At 41.9% G+C, this 21,321-nt stretch overlaps 1 protein-coding gene across 18 annotated transcripts in view; it reads right to left on the reverse strand.

The window, feature by feature from the left end:
* Positions 1-21,321, reverse strand: part of col13a1 (collagen, type XIII, alpha 1) — a gene marked incomplete at its 3' end in the record, with an annotated part of 60,486 nt that overhangs the window by 35,632 nt on the left and 3,533 nt on the right. For 11 of the 18 annotated variants that reach the window (XM_083774830.1, XM_083774828.1, XM_083774835.1 and 8 more), the window contains exons 2-13: positions 20,093-20,128; positions 18,653-18,679; positions 16,031-16,081; positions 8,651-8,686; positions 7,910-7,936; positions 7,594-7,620; positions 5,848-5,874; positions 5,733-5,759; positions 5,384-5,410; positions 4,069-4,143; positions 2,418-2,480; positions 356-439 (exon numbers count right to left, since the gene is read on the reverse strand). In XM_083774830.1, coding sequence (XP_083630956.1) covers positions 356-439; positions 2,418-2,480; positions 4,069-4,143; positions 5,384-5,410; positions 5,733-5,759; positions 5,848-5,874; positions 7,594-7,620; positions 7,910-7,936; positions 8,651-8,686; positions 16,031-16,081; positions 18,653-18,679; positions 20,093-20,113 — 492 coding nt within the window. In that variant the 5' untranslated portion in view covers positions 20,114-20,128. Of the gene's footprint in view, positions 1-355; positions 440-2,417; positions 2,481-3,035; positions 3,078-4,068; positions 4,144-5,383; positions 5,411-5,732; positions 5,760-5,847; positions 5,875-7,593; positions 7,621-7,909; positions 7,937-8,650; positions 8,687-16,030; positions 16,082-18,652; positions 18,680-20,092; positions 20,129-21,321 lie in introns of all 18 variants that reach the window. The other 7 variants (XM_083774838.1, XM_083774831.1, XM_083774833.1 and 4 more) reach the window with 6 other exon arrangements.

Genomic DNA, 21,321 nt, shown 5'->3' on the forward strand with positions numbered 1-21,321 from the left:
CAGCACAAAGAGAGAGCTTGTGAAACAGAGAATAATAGGTGCTATGTCAGTGTTATGTCAAATATTCATGTCGTCCTCACAATAGAACGACATGACTCACATTAAATATCAGTCAGTGAAGTTGCCTTTCAAGCACATCAGTTTGTTTACCAAAATGTTTTGGTATCGGAATGGAAATGGAATGGTAGAATGATGACATTGAATGATTTCATTGAATACACTGACCAAGGTTAACAAATCACACTGGGCCATTTAAGTACAATAGTACTTCCTGTCTGAGGTTGTGTAAAATTTGGATTGAATTGCAATTGCACATCCGGTACATCCGGTGCTCTGTACTAGGTAAAGAACTCACCGGCGGGCCACTGACTCCATTCAAGCCGGCGGGCCCTGGGGGGCCAGGAGGTCCTGCTGGGCCTTGCGCTCCAGGCTCGCCCTGCTGAGAGACCTTGAGTTACAACCTGCCATGCTAGAGCCAGCCTTCCAACAGCAAACCATGCCAGCACAACAACCTCAACACTGCACTGCACATACAATAACTGGATGAGGAGGTTGTTGCACAGAGAAATGTTAGAGAGGAGCAAGACAAAGCGTTGTATTGCCGTTACTGTTTTCAACGAGTACCTTGGTTTGGAGAGTGTGGCACTGTGGATGGGTAAACTGTGGATTCTCAATGCAATCTCAATGCCATCGTCTTGCAGACTTACATTGTCCACTACAGTGTTAACCGTTTATATTCAAATTAATGAATGGAATTGTGTCATTTTTCCTGCATTTTACCCGACAAGCAACTCATCTCTTTGTGTGATTGCTCTGTGAACTCGTCCACTAAGAACAAGAGAACAGGAAATTATTTATAACACAAGCAAAGACTAAACAAATCAAATCAAGGTAAAGTTCAATGGACAATATGGAGACCTGAAATGATCTTGCCTGCAGGCACAGATCCTACGGTTTTAAGAGTTTACTCTCCGATCATACTCCTGGAATTCATCTCACACACTTAATAAGACCACTATGATCTCCATGATCTATGATAAAGATTCTTAGGTCTGGATTTATATTCATTGTCATTTCAATAGAAAGTAACAATTTGACATGGCATGACATGATTCAACCACAGTATATGATTTATTAGCACACGCGGTCCAACTGAAAAATAATTTAATAATACAAGGCACTGGCCTTGATCCAAGTACTCCATAATCACAGTGCAACTTTATAAAGAACATACATTTACAGTAGCTCATGCTCAGTGTTGCCAAGTCTAACAGTGGGTCTACCCTGAGATAATCCGGAACATATCCGATCCATATTTTAGCATTCCCCACTGTGGAACAAAATTTGTGCAGCTATGATTTATGTCGCCGGATACAGGACTAAAATGAACACATTCCTCTATGGTACACCAGATTGGATCCACGCAGGGCTTTTTCCCCCCTTTTTTTTTTTTTTACAAAACACAGCCAACCCAGTTAAGGGTGGTATTTCCCTTTAGATTTTTTGCTCTACTACAGTGTGTGGCATTGTCTCCAAACAAGGTATTCTGTCCTGGCACAGAGCGGACTGCACACCTGGGGGAAAAACAAGATGAAGGGTGGATGCCAACTCGGGTCTACCTGTGCCAGGAGGCCCTCTCACTAACAGGGTAGGGTGCCCGCTGAAGCACAGGTAAGCTGAGGCTCTTTCAGAGAGTCAGAGGTGAAAGTTCACTGTGAAGATCAGGCATTATACTTGCCATAATCGGGCTCTGATTTGACATGTGTATTTCCGGCTGTCAAGATACTGCTGTGTACAGTACATGATCTGATTGTAATGTTGTAGATTGTTCCACATTCGATCGAAACCGTGGGTTCTTTGGCATAGGAATGTTGTTGACTATAACAACAGGACAGCCATTCACTTTGAGGTGAATGGTAAATAAATGGCACACTATTTGTATAATGTAAAAAATAAAAACTATCCTTTTGTATGCCACTGGCCACCTCCAAATTGTTCTTAAATCAATAGATGGTTATATAATTTTTAATGTTAAGATGAATCATGTTTTATTATAACCAATTAAAAACAATACAGACTACTTTCATATCAAAGCAATAGCCCTGATTCCAGATAAGGTGTAACTTCGCTCAATCTAGGATAAGGTCTGTCACTAAACAACAAAATACATCAAGAGTGAAGAAGGAATTAAATGAAGCATTACAGAAATGCCTGATTTATAGTTGCACGATGGCTTCATGCACTGAAAATCGCCGATCTACAAGCTCACAATGTGTCGCAGATGTGATCGGCAACTTTCAACGTGCGACATATAGTGACAAGTATAACTCAGATTTTAGCGGAGTTTGGCGACGGTCGACGGCAGTTGGCATCCACAGGACAGAGAGGCACGTGACAGGCTCAGAGAGAAATAGTACCTTGAGGCGCTTTAGGATTAGAGGGCTTATTGAGGGCATGTTGCGCACGGTGATGGGCAACATCTGGGGTTCACAAAGCACAGGTGGCCAGCGGTGCAAAAAGGTCACAGGAGAAGGAGGACAGGGAAAGGAGACAGGGAAGGGAACCAGAAGTGGGGGCAAAAGAAGGGAGGAAGGAGGGAGAAAAGAATAGAAAACAATAAAATTAGAGTGAAAAGCAAGGCAAGGGAGAGAAAGAGAGGAGGCTGAAGAAAGAAAAACACAAAGAGTTGCCAGTCCTGCAAACTAGAGGCTACAGTAGCTGATGTTGGCAAAAGGGGAGTGTTGACATACCTGCATACCCAACACCATTATTTCACAAGCATGTGAAAGGCATGCACATTTCTCATGTACAAGCCATCAGCCATAGGCTATTCATAATGGGCCTGCACATATTTCTTTATATATACTCTGTGTATATATCTCTATGTTTTTATTATTTTAATTTTTTGCACCAACTCATCAACAACACTCTGGGCCCCTAGATTGCAGCTGAGCAGAGATCAGGTGGGATTCAGTCTTGCCACAAAGAGAGTACAGTACAGCAGTAGCTACAGCACAGTACACATCCAGACTTACTGTGGCCAACTGTCCAACACAGGGCTGTACAATACGTCGCTTCTGTTGAGATGACCAGCATTTTCAGATACAAGTTAGAGAGAGAGGAAGGGTAAAGGTATGATCCCACTGACATCCCCATGTCCTAGTTGACACAGGCTACTGGAGCGAGCTGTGTGCAACCTGCCTACTTTTTACATACAGTATATATTTCCATTTGGAATTTTGAACAAAAGGAGAATGCTTTTCCTCACTATGATCAATAGGATAATTATTACCCTACGTATATGACTTTAATCATTGACTTGTTTAACAGAGAAATACTGATTACATAGTTACATGATGAGGAAATATATACAGCATGTGATTTATGAGTAAAGGGGAGGAAATGGATTAAAAGTAGGCAAGTGTGCTGCTATAGTTGTATATAACCCCACCATGTTCAGCGATCCACCACATCTGCCCCCATGCTGTATTATAGTGTGTTACCACTGACACCACCAGCTCACAAGATCATCGCTCTATTGCTTAACCACATTCATTCTAGGGCGAAGATTCTGCAAAGAATAGCTGATGTACAAGCTCACAATGCATGCTTGTAGATGGGCCATTTTCGGTGAAGAGGTGGTGTACAAGAAAAGAGGAGAGGATCAGGTATAGAGCCACCCCAGTCAACAAATCATATAGGATTTAAGTGATTAAGTGAAACAACATTACCACTAGGTACCCAATGTCAAAGCTCTCGTCTTAACAAAAACAAACAGTGAAAGCCTGCTCTGTTTCTGTTCTCAAAGAGTCCCAGCTGAAGGTAAGGGGATGAAAGATGTCAGATTGTTTCGTTAGAAACCAAAACCTCCTCGCTGCACATTGCTACTGTAGGTTGGGAGGCCAGTGACATTGATTGACTGGCTCTTTCTTGGAGGGGTGGGGGGGTGGGTGGAGAGCAGAGGTTTGAGGAGCACCTGAGTATTTTGGAGCACTGTCTCTCTTTGCGGCACGACTGTGTGGAGACCACTTTCGAGGATACGGGGGTGTTTTAAGGGCACCCACAAACCTTCAACATCATCAGAGCCTGACTGGAGCGCAAGGCAGCCAGGGTTTTCAGAGGGAGTTCTTGCACAGAGACGCCCTGCATACCAGGTAAGGGGTCAGTTTTGAAACTCAATAACATTTTAACATTTACTCAACAGCGGTAATGGTGATTATGATTTAATGGAGTGTAGATCTACTGACGGGTCAGTAGATCTACTGACGGGTCAGTCATGACTTGAGATCACTTTCGTCTTCAGAACATTTAAATCAACACAAAGGGTCAGCTACAAACACGCACGCAGATTGGCAGAAACACACAAAAACACACACTCACACACACGCGCACACACACACACACACACACACACGCGCACACACCACCTTGTCTCCCCTAACACTGTTGTTTTTAAATGTGATCTATAAATAAAATTGACTTGACTAGCACCCGCATCTTCATCATGTGAACTTGAGTGGAACTGCCCACCAACAGGGGACCTCCCATGCAGATTGCTGCAGGAGACTCCAAGAACTGTATAAAAGTAATTAAACACACGCACGTCAAGTGAGACGGGGCACCAGTGCAGATTGAAGAATTTAGAACAGCCCCAAAGCATACTGAGTTCCACTTCCGCTGAACTCCACATTCTGAACTACTATGTTTATCTAACCCAAAAGCATTTGGTGGCAGGAGATGCATATCAGAGCCTACGGAATTATCAACGACTTGTTTCAACATGGACTGTTATTTTACAGAGCTTTGATACAAAGTTTGACAGTGTAACAAACGTTTATGAAAACGTTGCTCTTAACATCTCCACAGCAGCCGTTAAATAGCTAGGAGTTCAGGTTACACTTAGTTATCTGAAAAATCCCCCCAGTACACACAGGAGACTCTTATTCTTGGCACCCCCACATACAGGACCTTATCACATCTGAGTGTATGCTCCAGCAAGCAGCCTGTAATTGCCTTGTTTTCTCCCAAGCAGCCAAGCCCCAGAGACGCTGGGACGATCTGCATCACCCGGACGCCTGTTTGCATTTTATGCATGTGCTACCTATCACAGAGTCGTTTGTCTAAAGCCCTGCTTCTTTTTTTCTCCTGCTCCTCTTTCAAGTTCTCTCTCTATTCTCCTCTGTTATTACAATAGGTTCACCGCTGCCCATATTTCTGGACCTGTGAAAGATAAGTTGTTATATAGGAAAATACAGTATTATTCTGATGCCCGTTACCATCTATGAGGAGAAAGAAATGTCACACTTGAATAATACATTAAAAAACAGACTTCGCAAATAAGATGAACGAGCATAAGTTGGATGAATGTAGGATATCTTCTTACCCGGTGTGAATAGTCTCCACAGATGCCCTGGAGAAAACAGGAACACAGGAATGGATCAGAGAAAATAATCTCCAGTAATTTCAGTAGTCAGGTCTAACACTATTCACCTCACCAGCCAAGGTTTGGTAAGATTTGGTTGGGGCTGGCTGTGGTTGGTTAAGTCTATAATCGCCTTAATCAGGATATAAGTTTGAGTACAATCAGTGTAGTCTATCTTGATTTTATTGCAGAAATTGAATTGGCTGGTGAAATGCTATTTGCTTTAGTCAGTAAGTAAAATGTATGTGTTACACACTGCTTTTAACACAAAAATATAATAATAATAATAATAATATTATAAAAAACTCACCTTCTCGCCTTTGGGACCAGGTTCACCCTGGAAAGTAGGAGAAGAGGTGAGCAAATATAGGGTGATGAAAATACAGACATTCAGTATAGACGAATAGCAGACTTCATAAACTTACTGGGATTCCTTTTGGTCCACGGTGACCCTAAGACAATAAACAGTAGAACAATCAATCATTGATGGATGTATGCATACATAGAAGTTCAAAGATTTAAATTGAACAGGATTTCTAAACATGTATCCCGGTAAAGTTTATCAGATCAGTAAAGGACTGAATCTAATCGGATGACTTGCCAACTACATATGTCGATTCCACTCTAGTCAAAGCCACTCAATATGACTTCCCATCAGCTCGTGGGGTGGGTGCCTGTCTAGCTAGCTGTCAGAGCCTGGTGACTGGTTGATTAATGGACTCGGGGAAAGGGCCCAGTTGGACACATCCAGCACACCCCACGCCTGTGACCCCGCTGTCACAAGAGTGCCAAAGCTACTTTGTGAAGGGGACACCATCTCTATACATTTACCAGATGACCCCTCAAAGCCTTTTTCAATGCTCCTCGACATTCGTCAGGAAGGGGGTTCGAAAGGGGAGCTCATTATAGGGCCATTCATCAACATTCAACATTATTTCAACATTATCCAACCCCATTTGGCCTCCCGGATGGACGTGCCATTTGTGCTGGCCCAGAGATCCTCCCGCGTGTGCAGAGCTCCAATGAAGAGGAACCACTCCACACACACTCGGAGCTCAGCCACCACTAATAAAACGAACCCCTGCGTGATAGCCCCGCCTCCTCCAAGTCTGAGCAAGAGTAATGGTTTTCAAACAAAGGTACTAACATCACCAGCGGGCATGATAAAAACCAGAGCATCAATGTCATAACGGCTTCCAAGCTGCTCTACGGACATCATCCAAGAAGAACACAGAGCTCCTTCTTTCTTTCTTTAAAAAAAATAAAATATATCTTTATTGAGGCTGTAAAAAAATCCAATAAGGATCTAAATCGGTGAGAAAAGTTGTCAATAAAACTATGATTCCAAGTCCCAGGTGAGGCATAGTAAGAGCCGTCCAGCGGTCAGATAGATGTGGTGGGGGCAGTAGCGTTTTAACAGTGGTGGTGACTCAAGCCGAAGGCGCGCTGGGAGCCTATGGGATTGATGGGAGCCAGTAAAGGTGTCTGGAGGAGAGGGGAATCCATCTCTTTTCTTTGGCTCTCCGGCAGAGTAGAAACGCGAGCATCACAAAGCCAGAGAGTCATTGTCAGATCATTGGTCACGGTATGAAATGGATGAATTTCAGAGCTTAAACGTTGCTTTGTAAGGTGTCTCAGAAACAGTGTTCACAGCACGGACAATAAAACAAAACTGGGATTTGCCCATATCTTTTTTCTTTCAATGTAGAGGAAAATACATAAAGCATATGCATTCATGGTTCATGATGGGTCAGTGCAAAATCCCTTTGTGTCCATGTCAGTTATACTGCGTTTTACCTACTAACCCTGATTGAAACCCAGAGTGTGCATAACAGCTCCCATCAGACGCACCCTCTCTACTAAATATGGCCCGGCATTCTCCTTGTCACTAGAACAGGAGGCCTACTGCTATCCCGTTACTCTGTACATAAATCAGCCCACTAGTCTGTTTTCCCAGTGAATTTGTGTGGCTACACTGAGGGCACAAAGTAAACAACCAGGTAATGCAATGCCATAATACCAAAAGAGAGCTCACACCGTTTTATATTTGCGTAAAGCTTTGTTTATGGTAATCGTATGTAATGCATCTAAAATACATATCCACTGGTCTGTTTCTACAGGGCCAAGCATTTATTGTGAAGAAACAAGATGTACAATATATATGCACTTACCATGTCTCCTTTCAATCCGTTCTGCCCCTGTATGAACATAACACAGTGAGTGCAGATGGACAAAAATAATCAAATTGATCCCAACAGTTACCTGGACTTGATTTCCTTGGGAAAACGTCTTAGGAATCAATAACATGTTTAACTCCACCCTGTAATAACAGTAATGATGCTAATAGAGATTTTATTACAATAATGACCATAATCATTCTTAACTTAATTATGCTCATTACCATCATAAGGTGGCAGGTTCTGGGCACTAAAAAACACTAAATTGCGCAATTATTTCACATTTGTCAGGAAGTGGGTGGAAACTCACAGGCTTGCCGTCCAACCCGATTGGACCCTATAGGATAAAAGAAGAGAGCAATAGATTTAAAAGCATAATAATGGTTGATGCATTGCATAGCTAACATTATTACTGACCAGTGTGACCACAGCTCTGTGGTGTGGACATTTTCAAGAGGCAGTAAAAGCATTTTCAAGTCACGTAACGGTAATGGGTTAGGAGCATCTGTGCTCCGAACTGGGTGAAAACAGGATGAGTGCAAGTGGTCAAGGGAACTACTGTACTATGTTGACCCATTAAGGGATTCTTCAAAATCAGTTAATCTCACACTTTCAAGATTTTTTAAAAATGTAAAAAAATTGCAATGTACAAGCTCGCTGTGAGCTTGTATATCTGCTATATTTGAATAGAAAACGCAAATAATCTAAAATGACACAGATGATTTCCCGGTATTATTAATGGGTGACTTTGAGTCAAGTATCCAGTGTCTCACAACACTGGTTAGGTATATTCTGTATGATGCATGATTCATTTCCATGATTGCAAAATCATGGAAATGAGGCCTACCTGAAACAACTACTGTTTGGCAGTAACACTTCAGTACATGGGACACTTACGTACTTAAGTCATTTACCGACACTTTTTTTGCTTATGAAGGCCACTTAGGTACTCAGAGCAAGTATTTGCTTAATATGGCCCCATTTAATAAAATCTTCATCTATAACGACTGACCACCACTTATAAAGGATAAACGGCCCAGCTTTGACTTACTGGAAAGCCTGGAAATCCTCTGGTTCCCGGCTGCCCCTAAAGAGAAACAGAAACAAAATCACGGTGTGTTTTTTTGACTTGTGGAGGACTGACGTGGAAATCTGCTGAAAGGAGGTCAGTGTACAAAGTCATGGCTCCATTCTCCCCCTCCTTCTGTGCAGAAAAGCTTTTGGGCAGTGTGCTGTAATTGACTTTGACAGCGGGAGTGATACCGTAGGCAATGGGGAGTAACTTCAGCGTGGGTTGTGAAGGGAGAAGGAAAAAATAAAACCCTTCCAAAGAGAGGAGTACCGCGGAACACGCTGAAACACAACACTGAATAGAGAGATCCACAAAGAGATTTCGCTTTTCCAATGTAATAAATACGGACTAGTATAAAGAACAAGGTCGAATAAGCTCAATTAACATACGTCGATAGCAATTAACATGTTTTCATCAGAGCCTGCAGGCTGGCTCTGATGAAAACGAGTTGGATTTGAGCTGTGCTTCAGGGACTGACTGGTAAAGGCCAATCTATATCCCAGGGGGAAAGAGTGAGGGGGGGGGGGGGCAATAAAGACAAACAGGAAGAAAATTACAAGGAAGGGGTGAATGTGGCTAATGAAACAGATTGTACGTCTGCGACCAGAAGTACTTATATGCAGGCTTGCATGTTTTCTCTCCTGGGAGAATCTCAAGTCTGTTATGAAAAACATTGTAGAACATGGCTTTGTTGTATTTTACATCAGGCTTTACAAGGGACATGGGATATTGACGGCACGGAGCACGCTATGATAAACATATTTTGCAACATATAATCAATGTGGTTTGTAAAAGAAGAATTGTTTGAATGTCTTTGCCATTGGGTTGTTGTTTTTATAGACGTCTAACAAAAAAAATAATGGTAGGACAAGTCATCACTATCCATATGATTAGAGTGGTTTCAACCAACCAATATTTCCATCATTAGATGCTCAAAGTTCAAACTGCCGTTAGTGGGACAAAAACATCTAAAACTAGAAAAAGTGCCCTTCTGGGCACAGGTCTCCACCAGGTTATCCACAGATCCGTGCAGTTAGAGGTAAAAACACTTTTCGGCCAGTTATAGCGCCACCTTGAGGCTGAGTTGAAATTGTTCATGTGGCATTTCGTCCTCGGCCTAGTGGGAATGTGGGTGCACAATTTCACGGAAATCACGCGATGTGTTCATGATTTGCAGCATTTTGTTTGAAACTGAGCACTCCTGTGAACTTTGGAAGCCAATCTTAACCAATCAGGATGGAGTCTGAGAAATCTGAAAGACCCGTTTCGTTGAATGGCTCTAGAGAGACTGTGTACCAATTTGCGTGATGTTTGGACAAAATCTGTAGGTGTGCTGTGCAAAAACTTGTTTTGCACAAAGCGGCCTCCTGGTGGCGCTATAACAGGCCGTTCTGGAAAGTTTGGGGCAGAGGTTCATCGTTGGCATCCAGGGAGTGTGTGTGCAAAATTTGGCATCGACCGGGTTAACGGTGGCCGAGATTAGCTGCTAACGGACACACACACACACACACGGCGGAACTACATATCGTTAGCCTCATAGGATAAATGCCTAAGTCATTTTTTATGATTTTCGGATAATAAGAAAAAACACATTTTCTCGCAAGTATGTAAGAGTTTTTAATGCAGATTTTTACAATGGCTTCCTGAGGGGTTAACAAAATGTTTTTTACAAAAAGATAAACATGAGAGTCATTCCATAACAAAAAAAAGTGACTTAGGCCATTTTCAAGAAAATAATCTGTGACTTAGGCATTTTTTAATACATGTCTACTAAACACCTGGGGGTCTATTAGAGTGATGTTAACTCCATACTAAACACCTGGGGGGTCTATTAGAGTGATGTTAACTCCATACTAAACACCTGGGGGTCTATTAGAGTAATGTTAACTCCATACTAAACACCTGGGGGTCTATTAGAGTAATGTTAACTCCATACTAAACACCTGGGGGTCTATTAGAGTGATGTTAACTCCATACTAAACACCTGGGGGTCTATTAGAGTGATGTTAACTCCATACTAAACACCTGGGGGTCTGTTAGAGTAATGTTAACTCCATACTAAACACCTGGGGGTCTATTAGAGTAATGTTAACTCCATACTAAACACCTGGGGGGTCTATTAGAGTAATGTTAACTCCATACTAAACACATGGGGGGTCTATTAGAGTGATGTTAACTCTATACTAAACACCTGGGGGTCTATTAGAGTAATGTTAACTCCATACTAAACACCTGGGGGTCTATTAGAGTAATGTTAACTCCATACTAAACACCTGGGGGGCCTATTAGAGTGATGTTAACTCCATACTAAACACCTGGGGGTCTATTAGAGTGATGTTAACTCCATACTAAACACCTGGGGGTCTATTAGAGTAATGTTAACTCCATACTAAACACCTGGGGGTCTATTAGAGTAATGTTAACTCCATACTAAACACCTGGGGGTATATTAGAGTAATGTTAACTCCATACTAAACACCTGGGGGTCTATTAGAGTAATGTTAACTCCATACTAAACACCTGGGGGTCTATTAGAGTGATGTTAACTCCATACTAAACACCTGGGGGTCTATTAGAGTGATGTTAACTCCATACTAAACACCTGGGGGTCTATTAGAGTGATGTTAACTCCATACTAAACACCTGGGGGTCTATTAGAGTAATGTTAACTCCATACTAAACACCTGGGGGTCTATTAGAGTAATGTTAACTCCATACAGAACACCTGGGGGTCTATTAGAGTGATGTTAACTCCATACTAAACACCTGGGGGTCTATTAGAGTAATGTTAACTCCATACTAAACACCTGGGGGTCTGTTAGAGTAATGTTAACTCCATACAGAACACCTGGGGGTCTATTAGAGTGATGTTAACTCCATACTAAACACCTGGGGGTCTATTAGAGTAATGCTAACTCCATACTAAACACCTGGGGGTCTATTAGAGTAATGCTAACTCCATACTAAACACCTGGGGGTCTATTAGAGTGATGTTAACTCCATACTAAACACCTGGGGGTCTATTAGAGTAATGTTAACTCCATACTAAACACCTGGGGGTCTATTAGAGTGATGCTAACTCCATACTAAACACCTGGGGGTCTATTAGAGTGATGCTAACTCCATACTAAACACCTGGGGGTCTATTAGAGTGATGTTAACTCCATACTAAACACCTGGGGGTCTATTAGAGTAATGTTAACTCCATACTAAACACCTGGGGGTCCGTTAGAGTAATGCTAACTCCATACAGAACACCTGGGGGTCTATTAGAGTGATGTTAACTCCATACTAAACACCTGGGGGTCTATTAGAGTAATGCTAACTCCATACTAAACACCTGGGGGTCTATTAGAGTAATGCTAACTCCATACTAAACACCTGGGGGTCTATTAGAGTGATGTTAACTCCATACTAAACACCTGGGGGTCTATTAGAGTAATGTTAACTCCATACTAAACACCTGGGGGTCTATTAGAGTGATGCTAACTCCATACTAAACACCTGGGGGTCTATTAGAGTAATGTTAACTCCATACTAAACACCTGGGGGTCTGTTAGAGTAATGTTAACTCCATACAGAACACCTGGGGGTCTATTAGAGTGATGTTAACTCCATACTAAACACCTGGGGGTCTATTAGAGTAATGCTAACTCCATACTAAACACCTGGGGGTCTATTAGAGTAATGCTAACTCCATACTAAACACCTGGGGGTCTATTAGAGTGATGTTAACTCCATACTAAACACCTGGGGGTCTATTAGAGTAATGTTAACTCCATACTAAACACCTGGGGGTCTATTAGAGTGATGCTAACTCCATACTAAACACCTGGGGGTCTATTAGAGTAATGTTAACTCCATACTAAACACCTGGGGGTCTGTTAGAGTAATGTTAACTCCATACAGAACACCTGGGGGTCTATTAGAGTGATGTTAACTCCATACTAAACACCTGGGGGTCTATTAGAGTAATGCTAACTCCATACTAAACACCTGGGGGTCTATTAGAGTAATGTTAACTCCATACTAAACACCTGGGGGTCTATTAGAGTAATGCTAACTCCATACTAAACACCTGGGGGTCTATTAGAGTAATGCTAACTCCATACTAAACACCTGGGGGTCTATTAGAGTGATGTTAACTCCATACTAAACACCTGGGGGTCTATTAGAGTAATGTTAACTCCATACTAAACACCTGGGGGTCTATTAGAGTGATGCTAACTCCATACTAAACACCTGGGGGTCTATTAGAGTAATGTTAACTCCATACTAAACACCTGGGGGTCTGTTAGAGTAATGTTAACTCCATACAGAACACCTGGGGGTCTATTAGAGTGATGTTAACTCCATACTAAACACCTGGGGGTCTATTAGAGTAATGCTAACTCCATACTAAACACCTGGGGGTCTATTAGAGTAATGTTAACTCCATACTAAACACCTGGGGGTCTATTAGAGTAATGTTAACTCCATACTAAACACCTGGGGGTCTATTAGAGTAATGTTAACTCCATACTAAACACCTGGGGGTCTATTAGAGTAATGCTAACTCCATACTAAACACCTGGGGGTCTATTAGAGTAATGTTAACTCCATACTAAACACCTGGGGGTCTATTAGAGTAATGTTAACTCCATACTAAACACCTGGGGGTCTATTAGAGTAATGCTAACTCCATACTAAACACCTGGGGGTCTATTAGAGTGATGTTAACTCCATACTAAACACCTGGGGGTCTATTAGAGTAATGTTAACTCCATACTAAACACCTAGGGGTCTATTAGAGTAATGTTAACTCCATACTAAACACCTAGGGGTCTATTAGAGTAACTGTTGTTTGCTGTGTATGCAATGTAAAAATGCCCAAGTCACACAAAGTGAGTTAGGCGGCAACGTAAAAATGCTCAAATCACACAAGTGACTTAGGCAGATCATCATTTTTGAAGATAGTGAGCTTTGTGATTGGCTGAGGACATAGGCGCTAATCCAGGACGATGCAGCAGCCCCAGGAGAGCACCTGTAGGCAGAAATCTCAATTTCGCCAAAAAATGACTTAGGCATTTATCCTATGAGGCTAACGATATACTCAGCCTGGTTTTCCTAAACATAACCTCAGTAAACTATGCCTAAAAGTAAATGCTTAAATCTAATCTTATTCCTAATCTTAAACTCAGTAAAACGGTAAAACTGAATCTAAGCCTAACCCTAAACGTATTCCTAAACAAATCTCTCAGTAAGAAGAAAAGAAAAACAAATGTTTGTGTGTTTTAAGGCGAGCATTCCAGTTACCTGACCAGATATCTTGGGTGTAAGTGGAAAATTTGGTAGGCATTAGAAGAAAGGCCATGGGGTGACTTTGGGGTCTCCAAAATATGTAGACGCCATCCTTTGGGGAGCATGAAGGTGTAGAACCGATTCGAGCCAGTAGTTTTAGAGATACGTTATATGTAACCAAAGTGTTTGAGGCACTGAACACCTGACATTGCCGTCCTTAGAGCCCCACTGCTAGCAGGGGGAAAAACATTGTTTGGTTTGCAACCCATGCAGTTTTCCACTATAGTGGAAAACCTTTCTTGCAGAAGAAAACCCTGCACCACTGATCTTCCACTCTCTAAAAATGACAGTGCTAGCCCACCTGGCTAGCCTAAGCTGTCATTTCCTCTCTGCTTCTCCCAACCTATCTGCCAAATTAACTCCCTTGTTCCATCTCAGGTCAAGACCAACCTCTCATGTCAATCTCACCTGCTGTGGGAACCTATCTTTCAAGTACCTCATTCTGACTGGCCCTCTATGTTCAGAACCTGGCTCCTACTGCGCTTCACTTCCTCCCCAGCCTGCTATTCATTAGAAATGCCTATTACCCATTCAGGAAGAGTGGGCACACACGCGCACACACACACACGAACACACACACACACACACACACACACACACACACACACACACACACACACACACACACACACACACACACACACACACACACACACACACACACACACACACACACACACACACACACACACACACACACACACACACACACACACACACACACACACACACACACACACACACACAGGTAGCCTATATATTGTAATAATCACCAATTTGAAAAACAGATGTCGGCTCCACTTAAGTGGCTAGACTATTGGCTGTGTATATTACTGTTCTGCAACCGACTGGAACAAAAGAGGAACTATGACTGAAGTGTCTTCAAAGAGATTTGAGAAAAGGGATATTGTGCAACACAGATTGACACACTATTGTTTTCATGCTGTTTGAAAAGAAGAGGAAAGATATAAAATGCAACAAAGCACGATTTGGTCCATTGATTTTTGTCTCACAGGCTTCAGGGCCATAATAGAAAAGACCTTATTATGGTCTCATGTCCAGTTAGATCACAATTTGTCACAATGTGACACATGAAGCTAGAAGATCGGCATTTCCTCCTTAAATGGTTAAAGAATCAGGCATGTGAAATGATCTATTTTACCACCAAAACAATTATCACCATTGTTAAGATATTCCCACAAAATATGCATTTACAGTAGCACTGTCCTATTGTCTGGATCAGGGTACATTCACCTACAATCTAGGACAGTGACTGTTTGACTAACATTCTTAATCCTGGATCTCATATACTGTAACAAGAGCGTGGACAGAAAATTTCAACAATTGTCCAATCACGAGCTGTAAATAGCAAATCTGCAAGCTCGGCTATTTTCAGCATGCAACACCGTCGTACAACGTAGCATAAAACAGGCATGAGTCCCAGAAGCATTAAGCAGACATCTCCAGAAAGGGCAGCAAATACAATGCTTAAGATTGCAGGCCCAAGTGTGCTGTGCAAGTGTTTAGAGCAGGGGTTTTCAACAGGTGGTCCGTGGTCCCTGAAGTATTGCATGTGGTCCCTGACCATTAATTTAGTAATGTAGGATTTGTTGATTTTTAATAATGTCATTCCTCTTTGAGAAACAGTGAACTGAATGACCCGGTGACCTATGATGACCGTCCATGTAGTCATTTGTTGGAGGTCAAGAAATTCAACAGAAAAAGGGAGTAAGAATCTCAAGAGGGGAAAGTGCAGCGGATTGTCTGGTTGAGTCATTATTATTAGGAAATTATTAGTAGTCAGTGGACAATTGGTTGAGAAACAGTGGGATGTATACACATGGGATGCATAGCTAGTGTTACAAAAGCATTAATCTTAGCCCATATCCCTGCTCAACGCAACAGGTTGACTCTAGGTCAGGGTGGTGGTCCCTGGTTCACAATCAGTTGAAAAACCCTGGTTTAGACTAGAGATAAGACAGGAGTTTATTTGGTGTAAGGAGAGGTGAAGAGACTTACAGGAGGTCCTCTTGGACCAATAATGGACAGGCCTGGCTCCCCTGGTGCCCCCTAAGGACAGACAGAAAGATAAACAAATGACATGGAGTAGATACAGTACAACAGAGGCAAGAGCAACAGAAAGAACAGCATTTTCTTTCCTGAAAAACCTCTACAGAAATCGAGCACTGTGACCAAATACATTCATACAATAGCAAAAGAGGGGTGTTGGGAAGTGGGGGCAAGTGCATAACATCAGTTAACATCTGTTAAACATGGGCCTACTGTATCTCTACCTCCAACACATGACTATATCCTCTAGGGCCAATCATGGGACAAGGTTAGCATGCATATGAGCATAATTGTTCTAATTTACTATCAATTTCAACCCAGCAAAAGGGGTCTGATTTCAGGCCTATACTTTATAACTTGAAAATGTGACTCAAAAGGTCAACAGCACTGCTGTGCAAACAGTGAGAGAGCCTCTGGGCTTCAGCTCTGGCACAAAACAGATGATTTGCACCATGTCAGCCCTGGTCCATGTACTATAGCACCACAGACCCTCCCAGCGAAATCCCACAAACCACTGGGCCAGACTGGTCCAGCTCAGGTTTCCAGCACTTTCTCTAATTAGCTTCTACTGTGCACAAATCCCAAGCCCCGCCAACAACCCCCGAAGGAAACCCTATCACAAGGACATCTTTGATGGCCAAGCCATCCATCAAAAACACAGGTGATTCTAAATGTTTCTGAATAAATGCCTACTTGGGGAGGGGAAGTATTTGTTTTCACACTCTTGGTTAGATAGATTGATGGTGGATATATCACACAGGTCGCAAGGGCAAAAAATGCCAAAGGTAACGGTGAAAAAGAGGTTTCCCGGTCAGGTTCCAGGTTACAGTTACTTTCTTGATCATCTGACGATGCCGTAAACAAGATGTGCAAAGATCTGCAGAGACCCTTGTACTGTACATTACACTGCTTAAAATGAGCCAGTATATCAAAGCAGAAACAAGATCACTACTAAAACCAACAACATACATAAAATACATATAGTAGAAATAAGGGCTATGAAAAGTCTTTTCAGACTTAATTTCTCCCAAAATGAAATCTTCTCCAGCCCATAAAAAGCAGATTGGCCATCTGTTGTGGTTCATGCGCTTTTTCTGCTAAACCTATCCATCATTTCTTTCCGTTTTGACTCTCAGACTGGTTCTATTTGCCAGTCACTTGCCCCACAAGCCCAACCCACAAAACCCACAGAACCCATTTGTTTTAAAGTGAAATGTTCTGGAAAAACTCATCTTCACTGTTTCTTTTTGTGTCTCACTGTCTGTCTTAATTTTAGCGAAGATGCTTTCCTATGTGCTGCTGAACAGCAGCCAAGTCTTACTGTATTTCCTTATAGTCTCTCTCCTGGCAACCACAGTGCAAAACCAACCACAGGGGAGAAACCCCGGCTCCAATATTACCGTGTGCTTCCCTAAAACAACCGCTGCTTGAAGCAAATGGAAGCCGTTGGATTCTTTTGGATACAAATCTGTCAAGAGTTACCAAAAACGTACGCTACATCATCTGGATCTCCACTTTCTGGTGGTCAGAACGTTATTTCTGTTTTCTCACTGGTCAATAAATGGCTCCTAGAGGCCAACACAACAACTGTGTTGGCTGACTGACGCTTGGCTAGTAAGTTTCTTTGTTATTACAGTGTGACAGTGCAGAATGTGACGCATGTTTCCTGTTTCATCGCACATACATCCCAGCACGCTATAAATCACCTCACATTTGATGAAAAGTCAATCTGAAAAAGCTGCTGCTTCTGGCTTTGATACGAGCAAAAATATCGAAATGGATGAGATGATTGCTTTTGCAAATGTGGCGAGTCAGGATTCAGGAGGTCACAATAATGGCAGGCACAATTCTTCAGAGCATGATAGGGTGCCGTGTCTCCAAGCACGTCTTTGGGGTGCAAGTGAACACGTTGGAAGATTTTTGGAGATGGAAATATGATGGAACATTTGCACAACATACCTCACAATTCAGCCATCATTATATCAATCCTCTGATACTATGCACGTTCCCCTCAGGGAATCTTCTCATGAACTCTGCTGTGGTCTCCATAAATGTCCTTCTACCTTCTCTGGGGAGTCTTAAATTAAAGCATTCAGACTCTGTGACAGATCTTTACTATTGTGTTTCATAATGTATAAAAGCTCAGGTAATCCAACCGGGCTGGGAAGCGGTTTGCAGAATGTGACCCTTATGCCCTTTTAAAAATACAGGCCCAGGTTCCCTGATTTAAATCAATGCTACCTGTATACACTACACCATGCACAAGTATGCACTGCTAACCACCAACACCGCCACCCACTAAGACAGAGATCTTAGCAATGTCTTGGGTGACACCCTATTTATACCACACTGAACCTTGACCTACTCATCCAACTACAGTATGTCCTATGTAAGAGTCTGTGACCGTGACATGACCAAATACATTTTTCAAATGTCTCAAATCAAAACCTTGGAACTATGCAAACATACATATAAGTTGTGATTTGTGTATATCTCCCCTGCCTTCTTCTCTATTATTCTGACGATTATTCAACAGGTTCCTTGGATAATGGCAGACGCTCCTAAACTTACCTTCTCCCCTGCGTGTCCTTTTAAGCCCTGGAGTCAGTCACAGCAGACACAGTTGCATGCAACGAGGTGTGAAGTGAGGAGAGAAAGAGAGAGAGAGAGAGAGAGAGAGAGAGAGAGAGAGGAATTGGTGTTATAGACATGGAGAGGGTATGGGGCATGCATCGGTCTCAGTGTGGTCAATGGGAGACGTGGGCGCCGCTAACGGGAGATGTGTTGTTTCGAGACAGACATTTCATCCATAGACCGCAAGGGAAGTAAGGGATAAGCCATCAAAAAAAATCTAACTGCCTTTGAGGAGGTACTTGAGAAGTACATAATTCAACCCTGTTTGAAATAGTGAGTACTCTGCATTGGTCTCACAGCGGGAGCTAGACGGCGAAAAGCCTACCGTATTGGAGCGGGAGTGTTTTGAAAGTATTGAGTCCAAAGTAGCAGCAGAAGAACGAGGATAAGTGAAAGTCCTCAGCTGAGAGATAGTGGTCAAATGTTGTCCATATGGTGTAGGGATATACTGTAACTGCCTTGAAGAATTGACATATACAACAGACACAAATCTTACTGAATGAGGCAATCTGTTTGCAATATAAGGGGAGGCTTTGGCTTGTCAGTAGAACAAAATGTGTTCTTTATATCTGTAAATGACAAATGCATGTTATCTCAAGAAAGCTGAATTGGCTAAACAAAAGTATGCAACCCTTCTTCCAAGACTCAAAGAAAAAGACAAATCAGTCATAAAGATTTATATACATATGTATTGAAGACTAATGCATAAAACAGATTATGTAAAAATGGGCTTACTGTAAATAGCTTTGTGAGACATTAGGCGTGCAAACACTAATAAATTACATGGAGAGGGAGACTGGAACTGGTAATGATAGTTTACAATCAAGCACAATGTGCTTGTTCTTCATGAATATATAATAAATGAAGTCATTTCAGTAAGTTGGCATGTTTGTAGACAGCTAACATGAAAACATAAACTATAACATAATATGTGAATACAATTACATGTTTGCAGTTATGAATGTCCTAACTGCAGGTTAGAGCTGTATTTGCAAAGTTGTAGTGTCAGAACAAAACATTCCCATAATTTGCGATCCCTGCACCATTTATAAAAGGGGCACCAAAGGTGGAAATTATACAGTATAATATACATAATATACTGTACTATATTTATATTAGACTCTTTGTGGGATTATAGGCCCTACTAATAGTAGTCGTGCATATACCTGTACTAATGGATTATTAAGAAAAGGGAATAGAATGTCTTTTGGTTCCCTTTTACTGAAGACAATGTCATCCTTTTCCTTTGAAGTCATGATACAGTCTATTCTATTATTAAGTCTTAAGCATTATGTATTTATTTACTGGAGTATTTGCTTATATGTGGATCTACAGTTTCTACAAGCTACACCTTCTGCACAATCCCAAATCACTCACCATTCTTCCTGGGATTCCCATACTTCCTTTGTCACCCTATTCAGCAACGCAAAGTCAAAAGGACAGTTAATAATAATAAATAAAACTAACAAATTAACTCTTAAAGGGATACCATAACATTCCGAATTACAGTCTGTCACACTGTTTCTGTAAGCACTATTTAGTCACATTATGAGAAAAGAATACTTCTGAAAACTGACCATTAGTCATATTTTAATTGGCACGTAAGCATTATTTGGAATTCATTCAACTATGATTCATTGAAGTAACAAAGCATTTCCCCCATATTGTGACATGCTTTTTAATTGTCATGACTAGAATTCTAAAAGCCATGGTATCCATTTAAGGACCAACAAAACTAATACAATGGGTTAACTTTGCCACCTATACAAAGCTGAACCAGTCTACCATGCCAACATGCCTAATGTTGAAATGAGACTACAGCCATTACACAGTGATAGGACTAACTACTTTGATGCAGCCATGCCCAAGAATATTGGTTTGCTTAAGAACAAAGTTCTTATATACTGAAATAACTTGAATCATAGAAGTTGCCTGAAATGAAGATTGCAAGCTGACCACACCTTGTCTGTAGTTTTGATCACCATCTGCAAATTCGATATTATTCCTAAGAGGTCATGAGGGTTTGAAACAGTGGAGGCTGCGGTACGTATGAGACTCAAGTTTGGGACATGTTTTAAAAGCCAAACAACAACAAACAACAGCATCAGCCAATCGCATAGCATTCCCAAATGACCTGCCTTCTCCCTCGAGGCTTGCACGTCGTCTGGCCCTGCATATCGACTTCTTTCACACTATCCCAAACAACCATAAACTCACGTCACACTGAAATGACTTATCACATGAAGGTGCTCATTCCTGGAGCCCTTTAATATGCCCGGGCCGCCCGCAGCCCCAATAGCAGGCCTGCCCAGGGATGGGGGAGTTGGCTGGTGATGACAGCTGTTTGACGACTCACTCTTGTGACACGTCATGGAAAAGAACGGGCCTAGGAGTTTTTGGAGGGGGTAGTACAGGGTGGTTGAAGTTGGAGCCATCACAGGAGCAGAGCTGGCTGTTGTGCTACTGTAGCTACAGTAGTAGACCTACACGTTGGGCCAGGCTCCATAAACTATTGCAATGTTACCTCATGCTAGGACATTTACAACTTTGAGCAGAAGTCTGAGACAGGCTTATTATGAAACTCTAACTCTCTGATCATTAACCAC

Source organism: Protomyctophum parallelum (assembly GCF_964188405.1).
Source record: "Protomyctophum parallelum genome assembly, chromosome: 10".
Lineage (NCBI taxonomy): Eukaryota > Metazoa > Chordata > Actinopteri > Myctophiformes > Myctophidae > Protomyctophum > Protomyctophum parallelum.